Source organism: Argopecten irradians, chromosome 9 (assembly GCF_041381155.1).
Source record: "Argopecten irradians isolate NY chromosome 9, Ai_NY, whole genome shotgun sequence".
In the NCBI taxonomy this organism is placed as follows: Eukaryota; Metazoa; Mollusca; class Bivalvia; order Pectinida; family Pectinidae; genus Argopecten; species Argopecten irradians.
In genome coordinates this window covers 33,887,229-33,905,927 of record NC_091142.1, presented here as the reverse complement: position 1 = coordinate 33,905,927, position 18,699 = coordinate 33,887,229, and the positions used below count along the sequence as shown (strand labels likewise).

Here is an 18,699-nt window from a genome sequence, read left to right as displayed (position 1 = left end):
TTCGGCCTGTCGCTTAAAGCACCCTCCAGCGGCGTCTTGGGGTCCTTTTCCATGTGATGTTTCAAAGTAATTTCTTATGAAGCATTCGTAACCAAAGTGTGTACATCAAAAGAGCCGTATAACGGTACACTGTGGTTGACTGTGTGGCGTTGAAGTTGGACGTCTCTCTCTCTGTAGTCTTCAAAGGAAATCTTTGCAGGTCTGTGATTGGTCAGAAATTTTCTTCTGAACTGCCTTCAGTTTTACTATGAGATAGTACAGGGGTGGATATAACGCCAGTTATGGTAACCCCTGGAGTATCGAGGATGTCAACAACTCCAACAGGTACTAGAAAATGGAACTTGAGCTTTAACTTTGATACAGAAATATGGTTAAAAATATATAATCTTCCATTTAAGATAACAAAAAAATACAAATTGATATGGTTTCAAGTCAGAATTATTCATCATATATTAGTTACTACCTTCCTTCATAAGATAAGAATAAATCCTAGTCCTATGTGTACTTTATGTAATACAGAAAGGGAGACAATTATACATTGCCTATGGGAATGCAAAGAGGTGCAAACTCTGCTTCAAAATTTTGAAACTTTATTAGATTTATTGTTTATTCCCTTTGCATATAATAAAGATTCATTTCTTTTTGGAATAGTTTTACAAAATTGTAGCTTTGTTGACAAAGAAATTTTGATAATTATGAAACATTACATTTATAAAACCAGATGTCTTAACAACTCTTTAAATATCAATGCTCTTATTAATGTAATTAAGGATAATTTTTTAGTTCAAAAATATATGTTTTTTAGTCAAAGTGACCATGTTAAAAGGCAATTTGAAATAGGCTGGAGGAAATGAAAACCTTTATTGGACCTTTAAGTATATACCTTTACCCTAGTCTTTCACTTAGTCTTTTACTACTGCTAACTTACTTTAATTCTCTTTTTTATCTTTTGTTGGGGTTTATATAGCTGATCAGCACAACAATTCTTCAGAACAATTTTTTATTATTTTTTTCCTATTTATTTAGTATAATTTATTTAAACAGTAATATACAGTGTATGTGTAACGGTACCTCCTCCTCCCTCTTCTTTCTTCTTCCTTCTTATCTTTCTTCTTTAGTATGTCTGCTTGTCTGTCTGTCTGTCTGTCTGTCTGTATGTATGTATGTGAGTGTGTGTGTGGGTGTGTGTTTGTGTGTGTGTGTGAGGGAGAGAGAGAGAGAGAGAGAGAGAGCATGCATACATGTGCGTTATGGTTGGCTAATATATGTTTTTATGGATATATCTATATGTGTTAATGTATATATGTTATGGTGCTATATATGTTTTGTTATGCTAAGTATTTGTGTGTTATGCAATGCCACTGCTATGATGCTTATGCATATATATGTACACATATGTTTTGTATTATGTATGCATCATGCAGGAGTGTATGTATGCATGTATGATGGTACATATGTGCATATGTATATGCTTGTGTACACATGTGATGTTAGAGTTTGTTTGTATGCATGTACCTATGCATGTATGCACATATGTATGTATGTATGTCTGCATGCATGTTTGTTTATTGTGTCATGTTAGTACACATACATGCATATTATGCAGGTTAACACCATGGCATGCTATGTAATGTTTTACATATAATTTATCATAATGTACAACTTGATGTTTTAAGTATTGTGAATGAGTGCGTATGCAAGTGTTTGTGTGTTGGTGTCCATTTATATATACTGTGTAAAATGTTTGAAAATAAAAAATTAAAAAAAAAAACCATTACAATTCACACTTTTTATACATAAAGACATTACATACATATGTCACATAACATTACCGAACGATACATAGGCCTATATACAATGCATACATACACCCATATACACTGTACATATCCTACAGCCACGCACACATACATGTATATAGTATGAAATAAGCATAAACACGCGTACATAAATGTAAAAATACACATACATGTATATAAGTATGAAATAAGTATAAACAAGTGTACACATACGCACAAACACACATACATGTATAAAAGTATGTAAGTATGAAATAAGTATAAACACGTACATATACGTACAAACACACATACATGGATATATTTATATAACTTGTATATGATATGCATATATCCGTACATATATCTATACCACACAAAAGTAAGAAATATATAGAAAAAAACAAGTATACATCTTAAGAGACTAATAGGGTTTCCAATTTAGATATGAATTTGACAATTTTTTTCAGAAGCGCAACATTACATATTAAGAACATACCTTTCATTTTAGATTCACTTGGGCAATTGTAATAATATTCCGGAATATGTTTGTATCGAATTTCCTTTACTAAATCATTTTCACATTTATATAAATATTTTAATAATGAAACTCATCACCAATGTCTAGATTACATAATGTACAAATCCTATTTTCTCTACTCACACCCGTCCACCGACCTGTTTCAATTGGTAGCTTAATATTCGAAGTTCTAAATTTACATTTCCATTTATGTACGTACCCATTACCGTGATCGCGTCCAGTGAAACGCTGACCGGATCATCCTCGATACTCCAGGGCTTCCGATCACTTACGATCTCTACAGTGTAGAGATCGTAAGTGATCGGAACCCCTGGAGTGTAGAGATCGTAAGTGATCGGAAGCCCTGGAGTATCGAGGATGTGACCGGATACACGTGGATACTTGTACTCACAAAATACATATACATTGTACATTAAAGTACTTTACTGTAAACGTAAAAAAAATCCATTAAAAGAAAATGCAACAACTGCACAAAATATTTCACTATTTAACACATTTTTACGGGGTTTAGGCCAAACTTCCAAACTGTGTCCAGAAATTGGAAAACACTATTATTACTAATAACACACTTTTCTTTTCAAGTCCAAATATCAGTTTAAAGGTTCCATCTCTGCCGTCCGTGTCGTTAGATCGATATTGTGGGCCCGAATCTCGTCACGGATGTGGGCCATGAAACTAAACCAATCCACATCATTGGGCGATTCACTATTTTTGGACGAGAAAACTTGTCGCCGTTCTATGTCGAAACTCCCGTCACGTGTTCTTGTTGTGATCAGAGATATTGTCAGTGCGTCCCGACGACAGTTCACATAGGGTGGCGTCGGGCCATCACTTGACTGCTGCTGCTGATCATTCTCGGCTCCCATCGGCTGTCAAGCTATCGCTATACCAACTGACTGATGGACGAGAATGCTGCTGATCAGGTTCCTGGAATTTCTAATTTTAAGTCGCTATCGACGTAGATGGATTCTGAGTCTGTATTATCAGTCTCCATTTCCTCGGCTTCTGTCCTCTTGGTAGTAGAATCCACTATATCGTCGACTGCCACACTCCAAAGGAGAATCAAGTATTCCCTGGTTGGATGTAGGCCCTGGTTGGATGTGATACTTCGTCATCTTCCGTCTGGCTGAATGACGGTAGAGTCTGGACAGGTACAGCTGGTATATCATGATCACATAGTTCTTTCTTCCCCTACGTTGTGATTGGAAGACTTCCCTTTTTTACATAGCTTACTTCTGTCGAAGTTGTTAACGACGCGACATCAGCTTCTTTCAAATGGTGGAAATTTCGTAAGTGTCCTGTAAATTGGTCAGTGCGGGAGAACATCCGGCCACATCCCGAAATTGGGCATCTTCGTGCCCGTACCTCACTGCGGTATAGAGAGCAACCAACTAAATAATTTTACATAGACCACAGTGTTAAACTTTGTTAAAGTTTTGTACTGTATTATTAAAACAAAGGAATATTAGTTAGCTATTGTGTTCTATAATAAATTCTAGGTTCTCTTATATATATAACACTAGATAGAAAAAAAAGTTTGGGTCCTTCTGCTCAAACTACAACCAGGGTAGCTTTATTGAAATCAGGCGCATTTTGCACTAAAAAATCCTGAAATTCTAATGTTTTTACCTTTTCATTATCAAAATTGATATTTTGAACCTAAATCTCAATATGAATTTCCAAATTCATATCATGGTTATCTAGGAATAATTACCTGTCAGAAAACATTTTTACCTTTGAAATTCATAATTAGCCAGCCAATCAGCGGCCGGGTTAAAATTCTACCCTGGGCTCAATCTTGTATCCACAGGGGCCATTTCGAAGGTCTTTTTTATTTAGTTGGTTGTTCCCTATATACGGCGTTGACATGCCGCATCAAAGTCCGCCGATTTGCATATAACTTCCCGCAGTCCCTGCATGTCATGTTATTTTTCCCCATGTTCTGTTGTTAAACGGTATATTTTGACAAATATGCTGGTCTTCTTCTCTGTTGGTGTTGGTGCTCGAAATGGCAAACCTGTAGTCAAGTGATAAGAACAAGTTTACAAGCATACTATATCAGAACCTTTCAGTTCTAATCACATGTGGAATTATTTTAGTCCTTGCTTCATTATTCGGCATTTTGACATACACATGTACTTTCCCTCGTTCAGATTTCAATATTGTGATTACTAATAGAAACAATTATCCGTGCACCTTAACAATATGTTTTATTGATGTTGCCATACTTGACTCGTTTTTTCCATCAAGTATAATTATAGACTTTATTATTATATATATTCATGAGAGTTTTAAATAGTCTTACACAAAACCCTCGCTTCTACGTGACCCTGTGACTCAGTCTTGCAATGTAACAAGCCCCTGTGGTCTCGGTCATGTACTATCATATAGCTATGCACGGACTCGCGCACGTGCTCCAAACTGGTTAGTATTCTGGTTACTAACCCATGCTCGTGCGTTGTAATGGGTAATACATATAGTAATAATTTCAATCAAACGAAGGAGTTACGTATAGCCTGATTTGGTACAAACGTTGACGAGTGGTGGCTGCCCAGTTCAGGAGTTGGTGTACATGCACACAGGTATGTGGTTTTTGAGATGTTATTCTTTATTTAACATAATTATGTACAACCAATATGATCAATGGTTCGATATCCGTTAATGCAAAATGTTACACATATTTCATTCTGAGTTATATGGATATATATACATATATATATACTGTATGACACGGAGTTACCTAAACGATAATAGTGGCCAACATAAGCAGTATTAATTCTGAAATGAGCATGAAAATGATGTGGATACACGAGAGTACCAGAGTCTATGGTAGCTACATAATCAGTATTAATTCTAAAATGATGTGGATACACAGGAGTACTGGAGTCTATATATGGTGGCTACATAACCAGTATTAATTCTGAAATGATGTGGATACACAGGAGTACTGGAGTCTATATATGGTGGCTACATAATCAGTATTAATTCTAAAATGATGTGGATACACAGGAGTACTGGAGTCTTTATATGGTGGCTACATAATCAGTATTAATTCTGAAATGATGTGGATACACAGGAGTACTGGAGTCTATATATGGTGGCTACATAACCAGTATTAATTCTGAAATGATGTGGATACACAGGAGTAACTGGAGTCTATATATGGTGGCTACATAATCAGTATTAATTCAAAATGATGTGGATACACGGGAGAACTGGAGTCTATATATGGTGGCTACATAATCAGTATTAATTCTAAAATGATGTGGATTCTAAAATGATGTGGATACACAGGAGAACTGGAGTCTATATATGGTGGCTACATAATCAGTATTAATTCTAAAATGATGCGGATACACGGGAGAACCGGAGTCATCTACACAATGATGTGGATACACGGAGAACCGGAGTCTATATATGGTAGCTACATAATCAGTATTATATTCTAAAATGATGTGGATACACGGGGAACCGGAGTCTATATATGGTGGCTACATAATCAGTATTATTCTAAAATGATGTGGATACACGGGAGAACCGAGTCATATATATGGTGGCTACATAATCAGTATTAATTCTAAAATGATGTGAATACACGGGAGAACCGGAGTCTATATATGGTGGCTACATAATCAGTATTAATTCTAAAATGATGTGGATACACAGGAGAACTGGAGTCTATATATGGTGGCTACATAATCAGTATTAATTCTAAAATGATGTGGATACACGGGAGAACCGGAGTCTATATATGGTGGCTACATAATCAGTATTAATTCTAAAATGATGTGGATACACGGGAGTACCGGAGTCTATATATGGTGGCTACATAATCAGTATTAATTCTAAAATGATGTGGATACACGGGAGAACCGGAGTCTATATATGGTAGCTACATAATCAGTATTATTTCTAAAATGATGTGGATACACGGGAGAACCGGAGTCTATATATGGTGGCTACATAATCAGTATTAATTCTAAAATGATGTGGGATTCTAAAATGATTGATACACAGGAGAACTGGAGTCTATATATGGTGGCTACATAATCAGTATTAATTCTAAAATGATGCGGATACACGGGAGAACCGGAGTCTATATATGGTAGCTACATAATCAGTATTTATTCTAAAATGATGTGGATACACGGGAGAACCGAGTCTATATATGGTGGCTACATAATCAGTATTAATTCTGAAATGATGTGGATACACGGGAGAACCGGAGTCTATATATGGTGGCTACATAATCAGTATTAATTCTGAAATGATGTGGATACACGGGAGAACCGGAGTCTATATATGGTGGCTACATAATCAGTATTAATTCAAATGATGGATACAAGATAATCAGTATTAATTCTGAAATGATGATGTGATACACGGGAGAACCGGAGTCTATATATATGGTGGCTACATAATCAGTATTAATTCTGAAATGATGTGGATACACGGGAGAACCGGAGTCTATGTATATATGGTGGCTACATAATCAGTATTAATTCTGAAATGATGTGGATACACGGGAGAACCGGAGTCTATGTATATATGGTGGCTACATAATCAGTATTAATTCTAAAATGATGTGGATACACGGGAGCACCTGCGTCTATATATGGTGGCTACATAATCAGTATTAATTCAGAAATGAGCATGAAAATGACGTGGATGCATAGCTACATCATCATGTTGTATGAATTAACTGAACATAAATTGTCCTGACACATTACATCTTTACATAGACACATATGTTTGAAGTTTTGTGTTTGAATCTTTTAATACTAAAGCCGTTCTCGGTGTTTATATCGTGAAATATTTGACCAAACTGTCAGTAAAAGCGGCGTGGTACTGTAACTTTCAGAGACACACATAGTAATGATATCTAAATTTCTGCTTTAATAGATAAACATTGTTTAAGCAAGGTTCGATCAGAAATTATAATATAAACCTTCCTATCAAGGAGAACTTTTCGTTGCAATCATTAATCAATTCTTTCATTCCTCAAAGATGATATTTACACAACAAAATTTATCAAAGTTCTGTTTGAAAATGTTTTACTTTTGTTCTTCTACATTATATTTGTTGAACGTTGTAAATATGTTTCTCTATACAATGTTCTTTGTAAAGAGATAGAATTCATTTTGAAGTAGGCAATTGCATAATCTATACATGAATTTTTTTACGCTGTAGTGCTATTTCTGTGGCATACAGTTGTAAAATTGATAAAAAATGGCAAGTAAACAAGACGGTGAAAGGAAGTATATAAGCAACAATACATATATCACAGACGCATACATAATTAATTGAGTTAGACTTAGCTCAAGTCATATTAGTTAAAACATGAGCAAAATAATAGAAACCAGAACGTACCCTCCACGAGCCCCATATGCATATTTGATGATAATCTAAATACTCGTTTGTTTGACGGATAGTTACCGATAGTTTATGTATACATTTGTATTTGGATATATCCTAGTGACCTCCATCCTCGATACTTCAGGGGTTAATAGCTTCCATTGGTGTGAATATATATATTATGACGACTGTGATAGTAACCCCTGGAATATCGAGGATGTATGTATATAAATGTAAGTAGACTTATTAGTGGTGTAGCGCGGAGTTGATTACTTTTCACCTAGTTGGAAGTTGCCCCTATTGGCTGACACGACTATGCTGGTCACATGACAGAAACGAAGTTCAGAAAATTTTCTTCAGCTCTCGGCCCAGATCTCAGAAACCTTCTCAGCCATACGCACGCATTTTTGAATCGATCCAAGAATGGAGTCCTTTCTCTCGTTTGTCATTGCTATGGAAGTTGTCTTTCATTGCATAAGCAAGGCTATTGCTCGCGGGCAGGTATGTAACCTAATGTTTGTTCCTAGTCCAGACTAATCATTTCAGTTAATTTTAAGTTACTATTGACTTTAAACATAATTTACTGTCTTACAAAAATCACGGGATTAGCCACAAGTTATTACCACTGATGAGGTTTTCTCCAATGAATATGTTAATTAATAATAATTGGGATTGAGAAAAAATATCTTTCTGGGGTGAAAATCCCAGAATTTGAGGTTTAATACTCTTTGAATCAGTCGGAAACTTAGTAAACGAGGCCGCGAGCCCATGGACAGACGATTAAATAAACGACTACCTCAAGCTACATGTATCAAATGACCTTAATATTCACTGAAGGTCACAAGGGTAAAACAGACAACCCCTTTTAGCATACCTCTATAGACGCCACATTTTCCGAAAATGGCGGGAAAACTAGGACGTCACTTATAAATTTTTGTCTCTTCCTTATATGGTAATTCAGTCCATCTGATAATCCTTACACTTTCAATTCCAAACTCCAATTTCTACTGCAGCAAAATCCTACTTCCCCAACTTAGATGGTAATGTTAAATTCCTATCTTTTTCTTCTTTGAAACTATATCTCTTCCCTAACCTATCTATACACGTGAATGTACTTAATTAAGACTTCGGTGTTTGTTGTACCTTTCCCCTATAAATTTGGCACCAGAATATTTGTGGTAACTGTGGCAACATTTATGAAAATGCTAACCATTTCTTTCTTGAATGTCGATCATAATTCTGTTACTGCCCGTGCTGACATGGCCCAAGTTTTTAATGACCTGAACATAAAAGTAGATTTAATTTGTTACATTATGGAAATGAAAACTTGGGCAAGAACGTATATGAGAAGGAGAAGTCACACAGGGTTTTGGGCAAGGACGGCGCAGGAGCTTTTGTGTTTTGTGCACTGACTGTGACGCTGGTCGACCACTAATTTTCCTTTGATATCCGCCGCGCATCCTTTCATGTAGCTTGTAGATGCGAGGGTTACCGTCTTCCTTTCTGAAGCGGGTGGTCATTTCATGAGCTGTCGTATTCTTTTTAACGAAAATTTAATACATTTCTTCTAAATATTCCGTCTGTAAAGCAAGTACTAAACGTTGTGAAATTTTATCAACTTTACATTGGTGTTTCGTTTGACTCGATAAGACAAGAATTTGTTGAGAAAATGGTTTTTATTCCCGATTCATAGGCGTCTAGCGTAAAGAGACAGTGACGAATCCTTCTCACTTATAAATCCTTGACTTTGGTTTGTAAGTTAATTGTTATTTATTTGAACTTGTTCAGTCATTTTTAAAGTCCAGCAGAATATTTGAACATAATTATTGTATATCTTGTTATTATGTAAATAATATGTTAAATTCAACTTATTTATACCTATGCCATCTCTTGCAAATATTCCATTGGGATTTTCTTTTTCAATTTACATACATATTCATAATATTTTATCATTAGGAATAAAAAATTGATCACATCTTCATATTCATTGTCCAAAATTCCAAGAAACATAATAATTGGAGTTCTAGGCACTTTTTAAGTGATATATATATGTTTACATGGTTTCATGTCCAGTGGTGTATTTTTTTTGGTACAAAATATGTTTCCAAGATCTAGGTATTGCATTCGATATTCCATAAAATTCATTCAAAAGTTATTGTATGACAGAAATTCATTATTTTCAACAAGGTCTCCAATAAAATATACACCTTTTTCACACCATTGTTTATATAATATTATATTGTTTTCAATTTTTATGTAATTATTATACCAGATTGGCTGAGATGCAACTTTGCCAGGGGTTGTGGGGAGTTCATCACCACAGATCTGCCCAAATGTTTATAATCTCTTTCCAGAAAATATTTAGGGAATTTGAAATTCTTAAAAGAACTTCTCTCTTCATTTTGAAAATTTTAACTCCACCATAAGTTTCAATTTTATCCAGAAACAGTGTTTTCCAAGGGGAGGAATTCAACAAATTTTTTTTATCCAACACGTTTTTAAAGCATGACAAAAAGAAACAATATGTGGTACTCGAAGACCTCCTTGATCATAATCGCCGTACATAACAGTGTGCTTTACTTTATCAGTCTTTTCATTCCATAAAAATTCAAAGAAAAGCATTTTTGTAATTCACTGATAATATCTTTGGGAGGATCTGGTAAGACAGTAAAAGTTTGAATAAAAATGGGTAATGCTAATGATTTTATAATAGTTACCCTCCCTATATACGTGAGGTTTCTGAATGACCAATCATGTAAAAGTTTTTAAACAGCTGTTAACTTTTGTCTGAAATTATCTTCAAAAATATTTTCAGACTGAAGGTTATAAGATATACCTAATAGTTTGAATTTACCTGAATGGTTCCAACTCAATTCCTTTCTGCAAGGACTTCCTCTCCACAACCCCGTTTGGCCCCAATCCAAATTGCTTGTGTTTTTTCAACATTTATTCTAAGACCAGAAATATTACCATTGTGTTTCACTTATGATACCATCTAAAACTGTTTTAATTCTATTCGAAATAACTGAGGAAGCTATTTTATAATCTACATTCAATAAAGTTATAGGCCTCCAATTTTTTAGGTATAATTTTGATTTACCTTCTTTTGGAATACATGGAATCAGACCTTGGCGTTGTGATATAGAAAGTATTTCCTCATCATAAGCTTGATTAAGAGAATTAATTAAAAAACTGTTGATATCAGCCCAAAAGAATATATAAAATTCAACAGTAAATTCATCCATTCCAGGTGACTTATTGTTATTCATATTTTATAGTGATTTCAGACATTCCTGGTAATTTATTTTCACCTCTAATTTACTACTTTGTTCATTGGTTAATTTATTTATGAAAGGATTTTCATCATCAAAAAATGTTTCACTAGCAGTATGAACTGGAATATAGTGATTGATAAAATTTTTTTTGCTCTTCTAAAATATCTTGTATGTTTGTAATTCCCTCACCTGTTTCTATAATTAGCTTTGGGATTAACTTTTCTTACAGCGGTGCCTCGCCAAGTCAACGAGGGAATTTACGATATAACAACAACAACAATGCTATTTTTCTAAATTGCAAAAAAAAAAAAAAAAAATGGAACTTATCTCACCTTCAATTTTCCATCTTGATTTTGCTTTCAGTATAATGCCCTTAATTTTGTTTTCTCTTATCAATTTCAACTCATTTACTACTACTTAATTTCATTTAGGTTCCTATTTTCCCCTTGCTGTAATTTCCCTAATTTTAACTCCAGTTCATTTTCTAATTTATCCCTTTCACGCTTTTTGAATGTTGAGTAGGCAATAGTTTTTCCTCTAATCATTGATTTTAAAGTTTCCCAAAATAGTTGATCGCTTATCGATAAAGATACATTGTTAATGTTTTCTTCTTCAAGATTAATAGCATATTGTTCGACAGTATCCCTAATGCAATTTTTGACAAAATTTACATGTTCAGTATCATTTAGTAAACTGTTACTCTTCCATGTTCCTTTTCCTTTGGGCTGATCAATGAATTTTATGATTAAAGAAATTGGCGAGTGATCAGATCTATAACTTGTACCAATATCAGCTTTACATACAAAAGGAATTAAATCTGATGTAATTAAAAAATAATCAAGCCTATAAGCTTGTTTTCTGTGGGGACCGTGCCATGTAAATAATTTTTTATCAGGATTATGCTCCCTCCATATATCTACTAAATCAAATTTTTCAATTTCATTATTCCTATTTATATAATATTTTGTGTCAGTTGTATAATTCTTTGGTACATTCCAGTCCCCTCTTAAAATTACAGATGTATTTTCATGAATAAGAAGTTGATCTAATAGAAAATTATAGAATTTACTATCTGTTTCGTTGGGGCCATAGACTGCCACTAGTATCAAATTTTTATTACTTGAGGTGTAGCCCGATATACTCTGGCCCTGACACCAGACTTAGACATTATGACAGATAGATGTCTGGGTTAGGGCCAGAGCGCCGTGCTATATCAAAAGGTGGAATAAGTCGACACTGTTTAATATCGGGCCATGTCATCTCCGATTCAGACTGCTTACAAAATATTACCAATGAGAATCGCCACTTACCTTGGTCTTTTCAACATATGAATAATTAATCTACTCATAGCCACCCATTTTATCATACATGCACGTTCTTTTGTGTCAACACAGTCTAGTTTCTTTCCGCAGCTTTAAATTTCCCTTGTTGTCGTCGCCATTTTCTCAAAATATGCAAATCGCCTTTAATCTCGACTTATTACTATATTTGGCTTGATAAATTATTCATTCGTTGAATAGACTAAGGTTAGTGGTGCTTCTCGGTGGTCAGTCTGAACAGTGTCGGATTATTCCACGTTTTGATATAGGAGTGCGCTCTGGCCCTAAACCAGACATCTATTTGCAGCTGTCATAATGTCTTAGTCTGGTGTAAGGGCCAGAGTATCTCGGGCTACTATAGGTGATGTTAATATCTAACATAATAGTATTACCTGTCCTGTCTTTTGTTACTGATAAAAGTTTATAACTAAATGTATTATTAAAAAGTAAACAACACCACGGCTCATTGATGTGTACGAGTTGAACCAAGCTTCATAACCCCATTCAGATTTCCACTTATTCTCTATTTCTGTTTTTGAATGAGTATCAATTGATAGTTTGTTACCGCTTTTTCTCAGAATTTGTGCTGAAGGGATCTTTCTCAAATTGCATTTATGTACAAATGTTATTTGTAATTGAAGTTTGAAAATCAGAGAAAAGATCCATCTTTCCATTTACTGTAAATTTTATATGCACTAGCTGTAAAGAAAATAAATACAATTACATACAGATATCACTTAACAATACACTGTAAAAATCTGAAATGAAATTGTAGACCACATGGTCTGACCGTACTCATTTCACTGCACCATATATGTTTATATGATGATTTTTAGCAATACTGCGTTAAGTAATTTCCAGCTCTTATTGGCACATTTAAAACCTACATGCATTGTAAGTATTGTAATATTCTATAAAGGCTGATGACTTTTGATGGTGAATCAAATATTAAAAATTCTTCTTCATTTATGTGTAATTATATTATACATGTACTGTAGTATCAAAGTTGTCAAACTTCCCTAGTAATACATGTAACTAGCTCTATAGAGACCTGATATTGGCCATGAGCCTGTAAAGTGTGCTGGGATGAAGATCTAGAGCTATCATTCTTTCAAGGTCACAAGATATCAAACAGGTTAACATCTTCCAAAACGTTCTCAATAAATGAAAGGTTAAACGTATCATCAAGTACTATTGATGAAACACTTCGTTTACTTGAATGACCTTGGCAAATACTTTCAAGGCCACATTGGCATATAATAAACACTCTTTAATGGTTTGCTATTTTGATCTAATCAACAACTTGGGAGTGATCTCCCCTTGTCTATAAATCCACTATATTGCCATTCTGTCATTACATGTACCAAGGTAGACTATCAATGATACTTGTGTATAAACCCTAGCTAGTGCACCATGTATACAGACTGATATAAGTATTGTATATTTTTGTTCTTACCTTGAAATTGTTTTTTTTTTAATTTGTACTTAAATTAAAATAAAGTAAGGTGAAGGTGTTTTACTTTTAATAACCGTCCGATGACGTTTAAAGGCCCTTTCCTAATAGGCTTTTAATTTTTTTAAGTGTAATTGTAAAATGAGATCAATTATTTTGTAAAGTCACAAAAGTTATTATCTTACCGTTAATGCTACTATCATCAACACCTTCTAAACATTAAATGTTAATTTTCAAAACACTGATCATCTGATGTTTAAATTTCCTGCCGTCGTCCTACTTACCGTACATTAGTTTGAATTGACTATCACTGCGCCAGACGAAAAAACAGCGAATCGTCACTTTTAACAAAGATTACAGAGGGAATCATTTATCAGCTCACCTGGCCCAAAGGGCCGATGAGCTTATGTCATGTGTCCGTCCGTCCGTCCGTCCGTCCGTCAACATTTTCCTTTAAATCCCTTCTAGTCATAGAGTTCTGCATGGAATGTAACCAAATTTGGCCAGAAACATCCTTTGGGGAAGGGGATCAGAGTTTGTATAAATCTTATAAATCTTGTATAAATCCAATAGGGGAAATAGAGGTAAATCCTTTATATCGCTACTAGTCATAGAGTTCTACATGGAATGTAACCAAATTTGGCCAGAAACATCCATGGGGGAAGGGGATCAGAGTTTGTATAAATCTTAGCTCTGACCCCCCGGGGGCAGGAGGGGCGGGGCCCAATAGGGGAAATAGAGGTAAATCCTTTATATCGCTACTAGTCATAGAGTTCTACATGGAATGTAACCAAATTTGGCCAGAAACATCCATGGGGGAAGGGGATCAGAGTTTGTATAAATCTTAGCTCTGACCCCCCGGGGGCAGGAGGGGCGGGGCCCAATAGGGGAAATAGAGGTAAATCCTTTATATCGCTACTAGTCATAGAGTTCTACATGGAATGTAACCAAATTTGGCCAGAAACATCCATGGGGGAAGGGAATCAGAGTTTGTATAAATCTTAGCTCTGACCCCCCGGGGGCAGGAGGGGCGGGGCCCAATAGGGGAAATAGAGTTAAATCGCTACTTGTGATAGAGTTCTGCATTGTATGTAACCAAATTTGGCCAGAATAGAGAAATAGAGAAATAGAAATAGAGGCTGACAAATATTTCCTTTGAAGACTACAGAGAGACTACCAGGAGTGTTGAGATCATAAGTGATCGGAACCCCTGGAGTATCAAGGGTGCTATATCATATATGGAGAGGAAGGATTATAGGCCACTTTGATCTGTGTATATGAATGACATTCTACCCTCTGGGTCACAAATACAATGCATTATTATGTACACATTTAAAATATGACCCTAAGGTAGATTATCCCCGACTTCTCTATCCACTTCAAAAAGAGTCTTATTTTACTGATATCAATAAATTTTATTCAAGTAAACATACCTGATCAGTTTGTTCGACCAGATTTTTACTTGAATATCTACAGAATATTGTGTATTATGTAACTTTATTTGTTTACTGAAGCTTTGTCACTCTTGATCTTGTAGGCTGTGTCCTTCCGTGGCTTTAGCCTGGTTAGCCGGGTAGCGACATCGATTGCTGTTGCGGCTGGCCAGCGCCTGTCTCTGTCGGAGGCCGCGGTAAGATGTTACATTTTAACGCTAAGTGTAGAATACATAATTTTCTCCTGTGAAAAATTGTGTCTTTAAGCTGTAATATTGTAGCTAGAAAGATTTCTAGACAGATAATGTTGTCTTCTTTAAAGCATAGGCAGGCTGGGTACGTACATGTACATATACCATATCAGTTTTCACACTATAATTGAACTCTCCTTATTACCGAATTCAACCCAATAAGCGTCCATGTCCCTATAAGCGCCCTCCCTCTTTTTTGAGGCCTCCATTTCAATTGCCCAGCCATAAAAAAAGACCAGAACTGTACAAAACTGTTTAGATTTTCAATAATATTGTCTTATTATTAGCACCTTTTCATTTTTAAAATTTTTAAACACCTTATTGGGTTGAATACTGTACATGTATCTCTCTGTTTGATAAAGGATCTGGCAACAATCCATTAGGAGTGACCTTCTGGTGACCTTCTGGTGACCATCAGAATTGTCCAAATGTCCAGCTTCTAGAAACTGAGAAGTGACTTTTTAGTTTTCATTTATGTAACAGAGTGATTTTAAGAATCTGTGTTTTAATTAGATTGACTTGGCACCAATGTAATTTGATATTATTGTAAAGTAGGCGAAGAGTTGGACTCTTGTTTAAAACATATTATAAAAAATAGCCAAAGTTCAGATACCCTGTCAGAGACATATAGGTAGTATATACACTATCTAAATCTCTGGCACTGTACTGTATCCATACATGAAGAATTATGGATATTCTGCACTCGGGATCACAAAATATATATATAACAGTAATACAATGCGATATACAAATAAGTGAATAATGTTTTGGCCATCGGGTAGATTATTCTTATCCTTCATATCCACTAAATAATCATAAATATATATATAAGGAATATCACTTAACCACATGCACATCAACATATCTGATCATTGTTTAGGCCAGATTCTAACTTGAATATCTACCAAATACTGTGCATTATGCACTTTTATTTGTTTACTGAAATGTAGCTTGTGCTCTTGCAGGTTGTGTACCTTGCTGCTACGCTCGACTGCCGAGGGGAGGATAGCCTTAGCCTTGCAGATGTCGATGATGAGCCAGCCACACCACCCGCTCCGACCCCTGTGTCTGTCCGTAGGTCTGGCCGTGTGAGGAGGGCACCAGCTTGGCACAAGGATTACATCATGTGATGTACTGTAATATCCTTGTAAAGTCCATGGACTGATGTCGCTTGAGGAAGTGGTAACCCCTCAACAATCGTCCCAATCCCAATCCCTCACCCAAAAATCTATACACTGTTAATTAAACCACATGCACTGACACAAGTGTGGGGTTGTTTGAGGTACATAAGGGTTTTGAGAAACTTGACAGACATACTCGTGGGAGTGTGCATAAAGGGTTTTTCGGGATAGAAATTCCAAGATGGCTTCCAGGGTCCACTTTCTGTTCTTAGATTTGGGTCTCCGATTTTGGTCTACATTGGTAAATGGGGGTTTAAAGGGATGCGGAACAGCTTTCCTATGTTTTTGGATACTGTGATAAACAAAGCCCTCTGACTGGTCAAAATTTATAAGTTGCTAGAAAAAGATAAAAATTGGTACTTAAAGGTTTTGAGGGACAATGAATACATGCAGTGATAAGACTGTGTAGTTGTTTGAGGTAGATGTGTAATGGTTCACATTACAATCAGTACTTGTGTACAATGTTGGATTTGACTCAACTGAAGTGTACAGAAAGTAGTTGATAGGTTTTTTTTTGTCCCTGGCCCTAACAATACTCACTTTACCCAACCCACATACCCCAGCACAAACACAGCACACATTTAGTATTTAACATTCTAACCACTACTTTCTGTACACTCTCAGTTGACCTGTTCAAAAAAATGCAAATAATTGATTTGATTTGTTTTATGTCTTATTAACAGCCAAGGTCATTTATGTACATGTACATGCCAGGGTCAAAGGTGGATCGAGAGAAAACCCCAGCCAGCGGCTAGTACCTGGCAACTACCCCATATGGGATTTGAATTTTTTGCAAAAAAAAATGAATGGCTCTAATTAATGGTCATCGGACAATCTTGGCACTAGTGAACTAGGAAAAAATTTGAATAAAAGACTTTCAAGAAGGTGAATTTTGCGCCCATCCTTGAAGTTTAAAATGTGTTTAAAGAACACTTGGTTAGGATCACCATCCTTGAAGTTTAAAATGTGTTTAAAGAACACTTGGTTAGGATCACCATCCTTGAAGTTCAAAATGTGTTTAAAGAATACTTGGTTGGGACCATTTCAGGATCATTAGCTTAATTGCTTTGATAGAACTTGAGAAGAAGTTCAAAGTTTGCTTATAAGATGGGGGTCAAAGCAGACATCTTTGTTTTTTTAGATTAATTCCCAAAATAACAACATATGTTCCAAACCATGTCAGGATCATTTCAATGAAGTTTCAGCTAAATTGCACCAGTGGAACTTGAGAAGTAGTTTAAAATATTTTAGATATGGATGCTGTAGTGGCCATCTTGGATTCCTGATTGACCAGCAAAATGACAATACTTGGTCAGGACCATATAGGGATCATTTCACACAATTTTCAGCTAAATTGCTCTTGTAGAACTTGAGAAGTTCAAAATCCGTTTTCAATATGATGGAATTGGTGGCCATTTTGGGTCTCGGATAAAATTGAAGAATAATAACTCTTGATAAGGACCATGTCAGATGATATCAGACACGTTTTAGCTAATTACATTGGAAGAAGTTCTAAATGTGTTCAAAATTTAGTTTACAAACAGGGTATGACAAACAACAGGGTATGACAAACAACGGATAAAGCATGATCTTTATCCTGACCATTGGGGTCAACCTAAAAAATTATCATGTTAAATTATAGTAAATATTTTCCATTAGCCCTTCTACTGCCTCCCCCCCCCTCCCCCCTCCCCCCCCCCTCCCATGACAAACAACGGATAAAGCATGATCTTTATCCTGACCATTGGGGTCTACATAATAAATTATCATGTTAAATTATAGTAAATATTTTCCATTAGCCCTTCTACCGCCTCCCCACCACCTCCCCCCTCCCCCCCCCCTCCCAAGACAAACAACGGATAAAGCATGATCTTTATCCTGACCATTGGGGTCTACATAATAAATTATCATGTTAAATTATAGTAAATATTTTCCATTAGCCCTTCTACCGCCTCCCCACCACCTCCCCCCCCCCCCCCCCCCCCCTCCCAAGACAAACAACGGATAAAGCATGATCTTTATCCTGACCATTGGGGTCAACCTAATAAATTATCATGTAAATTATAGTAAATATTTTCCAATTGCCATTCTACTCCCCCCTCCCCCCTTCCCC

General features: G+C 35.6%; 1 protein-coding gene across 2 annotated transcripts; it reads left to right on the top strand.

Moving 5' to 3' along the window:
- Positions 1-4,756: 4,756 nt before the first annotated feature.
- LOC138332130 (uncharacterized) lies at positions 4,757-18,284 on the top strand. Of its 2 annotated transcripts, none has more exons than XR_011209780.1 (3): positions 4,757-4,901; positions 15,259-15,351; positions 16,371-18,284. XR_011209780.1 is itself a non-coding variant. In XM_069280101.1 (3 exons), exons 1-3 carry the CDS (start codon positions 8,098-8,100, stop codon positions 16,533-16,535), a joined length of 336 nt encoding a protein of 111 aa, XP_069136202.1. In that variant the 5' UTR covers positions 7,886-8,097; the 3' UTR covers positions 16,536-18,284. The 2 variants fall into 2 exon arrangements, 1 of the variants encoding a protein (XP_069136202.1); XM_069280101.1 differs by lacking the exon at positions 4,757-4,901 and adding an exon at positions 7,886-8,175.
- Positions 18,285-18,699: the final 415 nt, after the last annotated feature.

Excerpts from the sequence above, each read along its gene's own strand:
- LOC138332130 (XM_069280101.1), top strand. The coding sequence starts at position 8,098 with ATGGAGTCCTTTCTCTCGTTTGTCATTGCTATGGAAGTTGTCTTTCAT. Across the intron at positions 8,176-15,258 it reads AGGCTATTGCTCGCGGGCAG|GCTGTGTCCTTCCGTGGCTT; the intron begins GTATGTAACCTA and ends TTGATCTTGTAG. Across the intron at positions 15,352-16,370 it reads TGTCTCTGTCGGAGGCCGCG|GTTGTGTACCTTGCTGCTAC; the intron begins GTAAGATGTTAC and ends GTGCTCTTGCAG.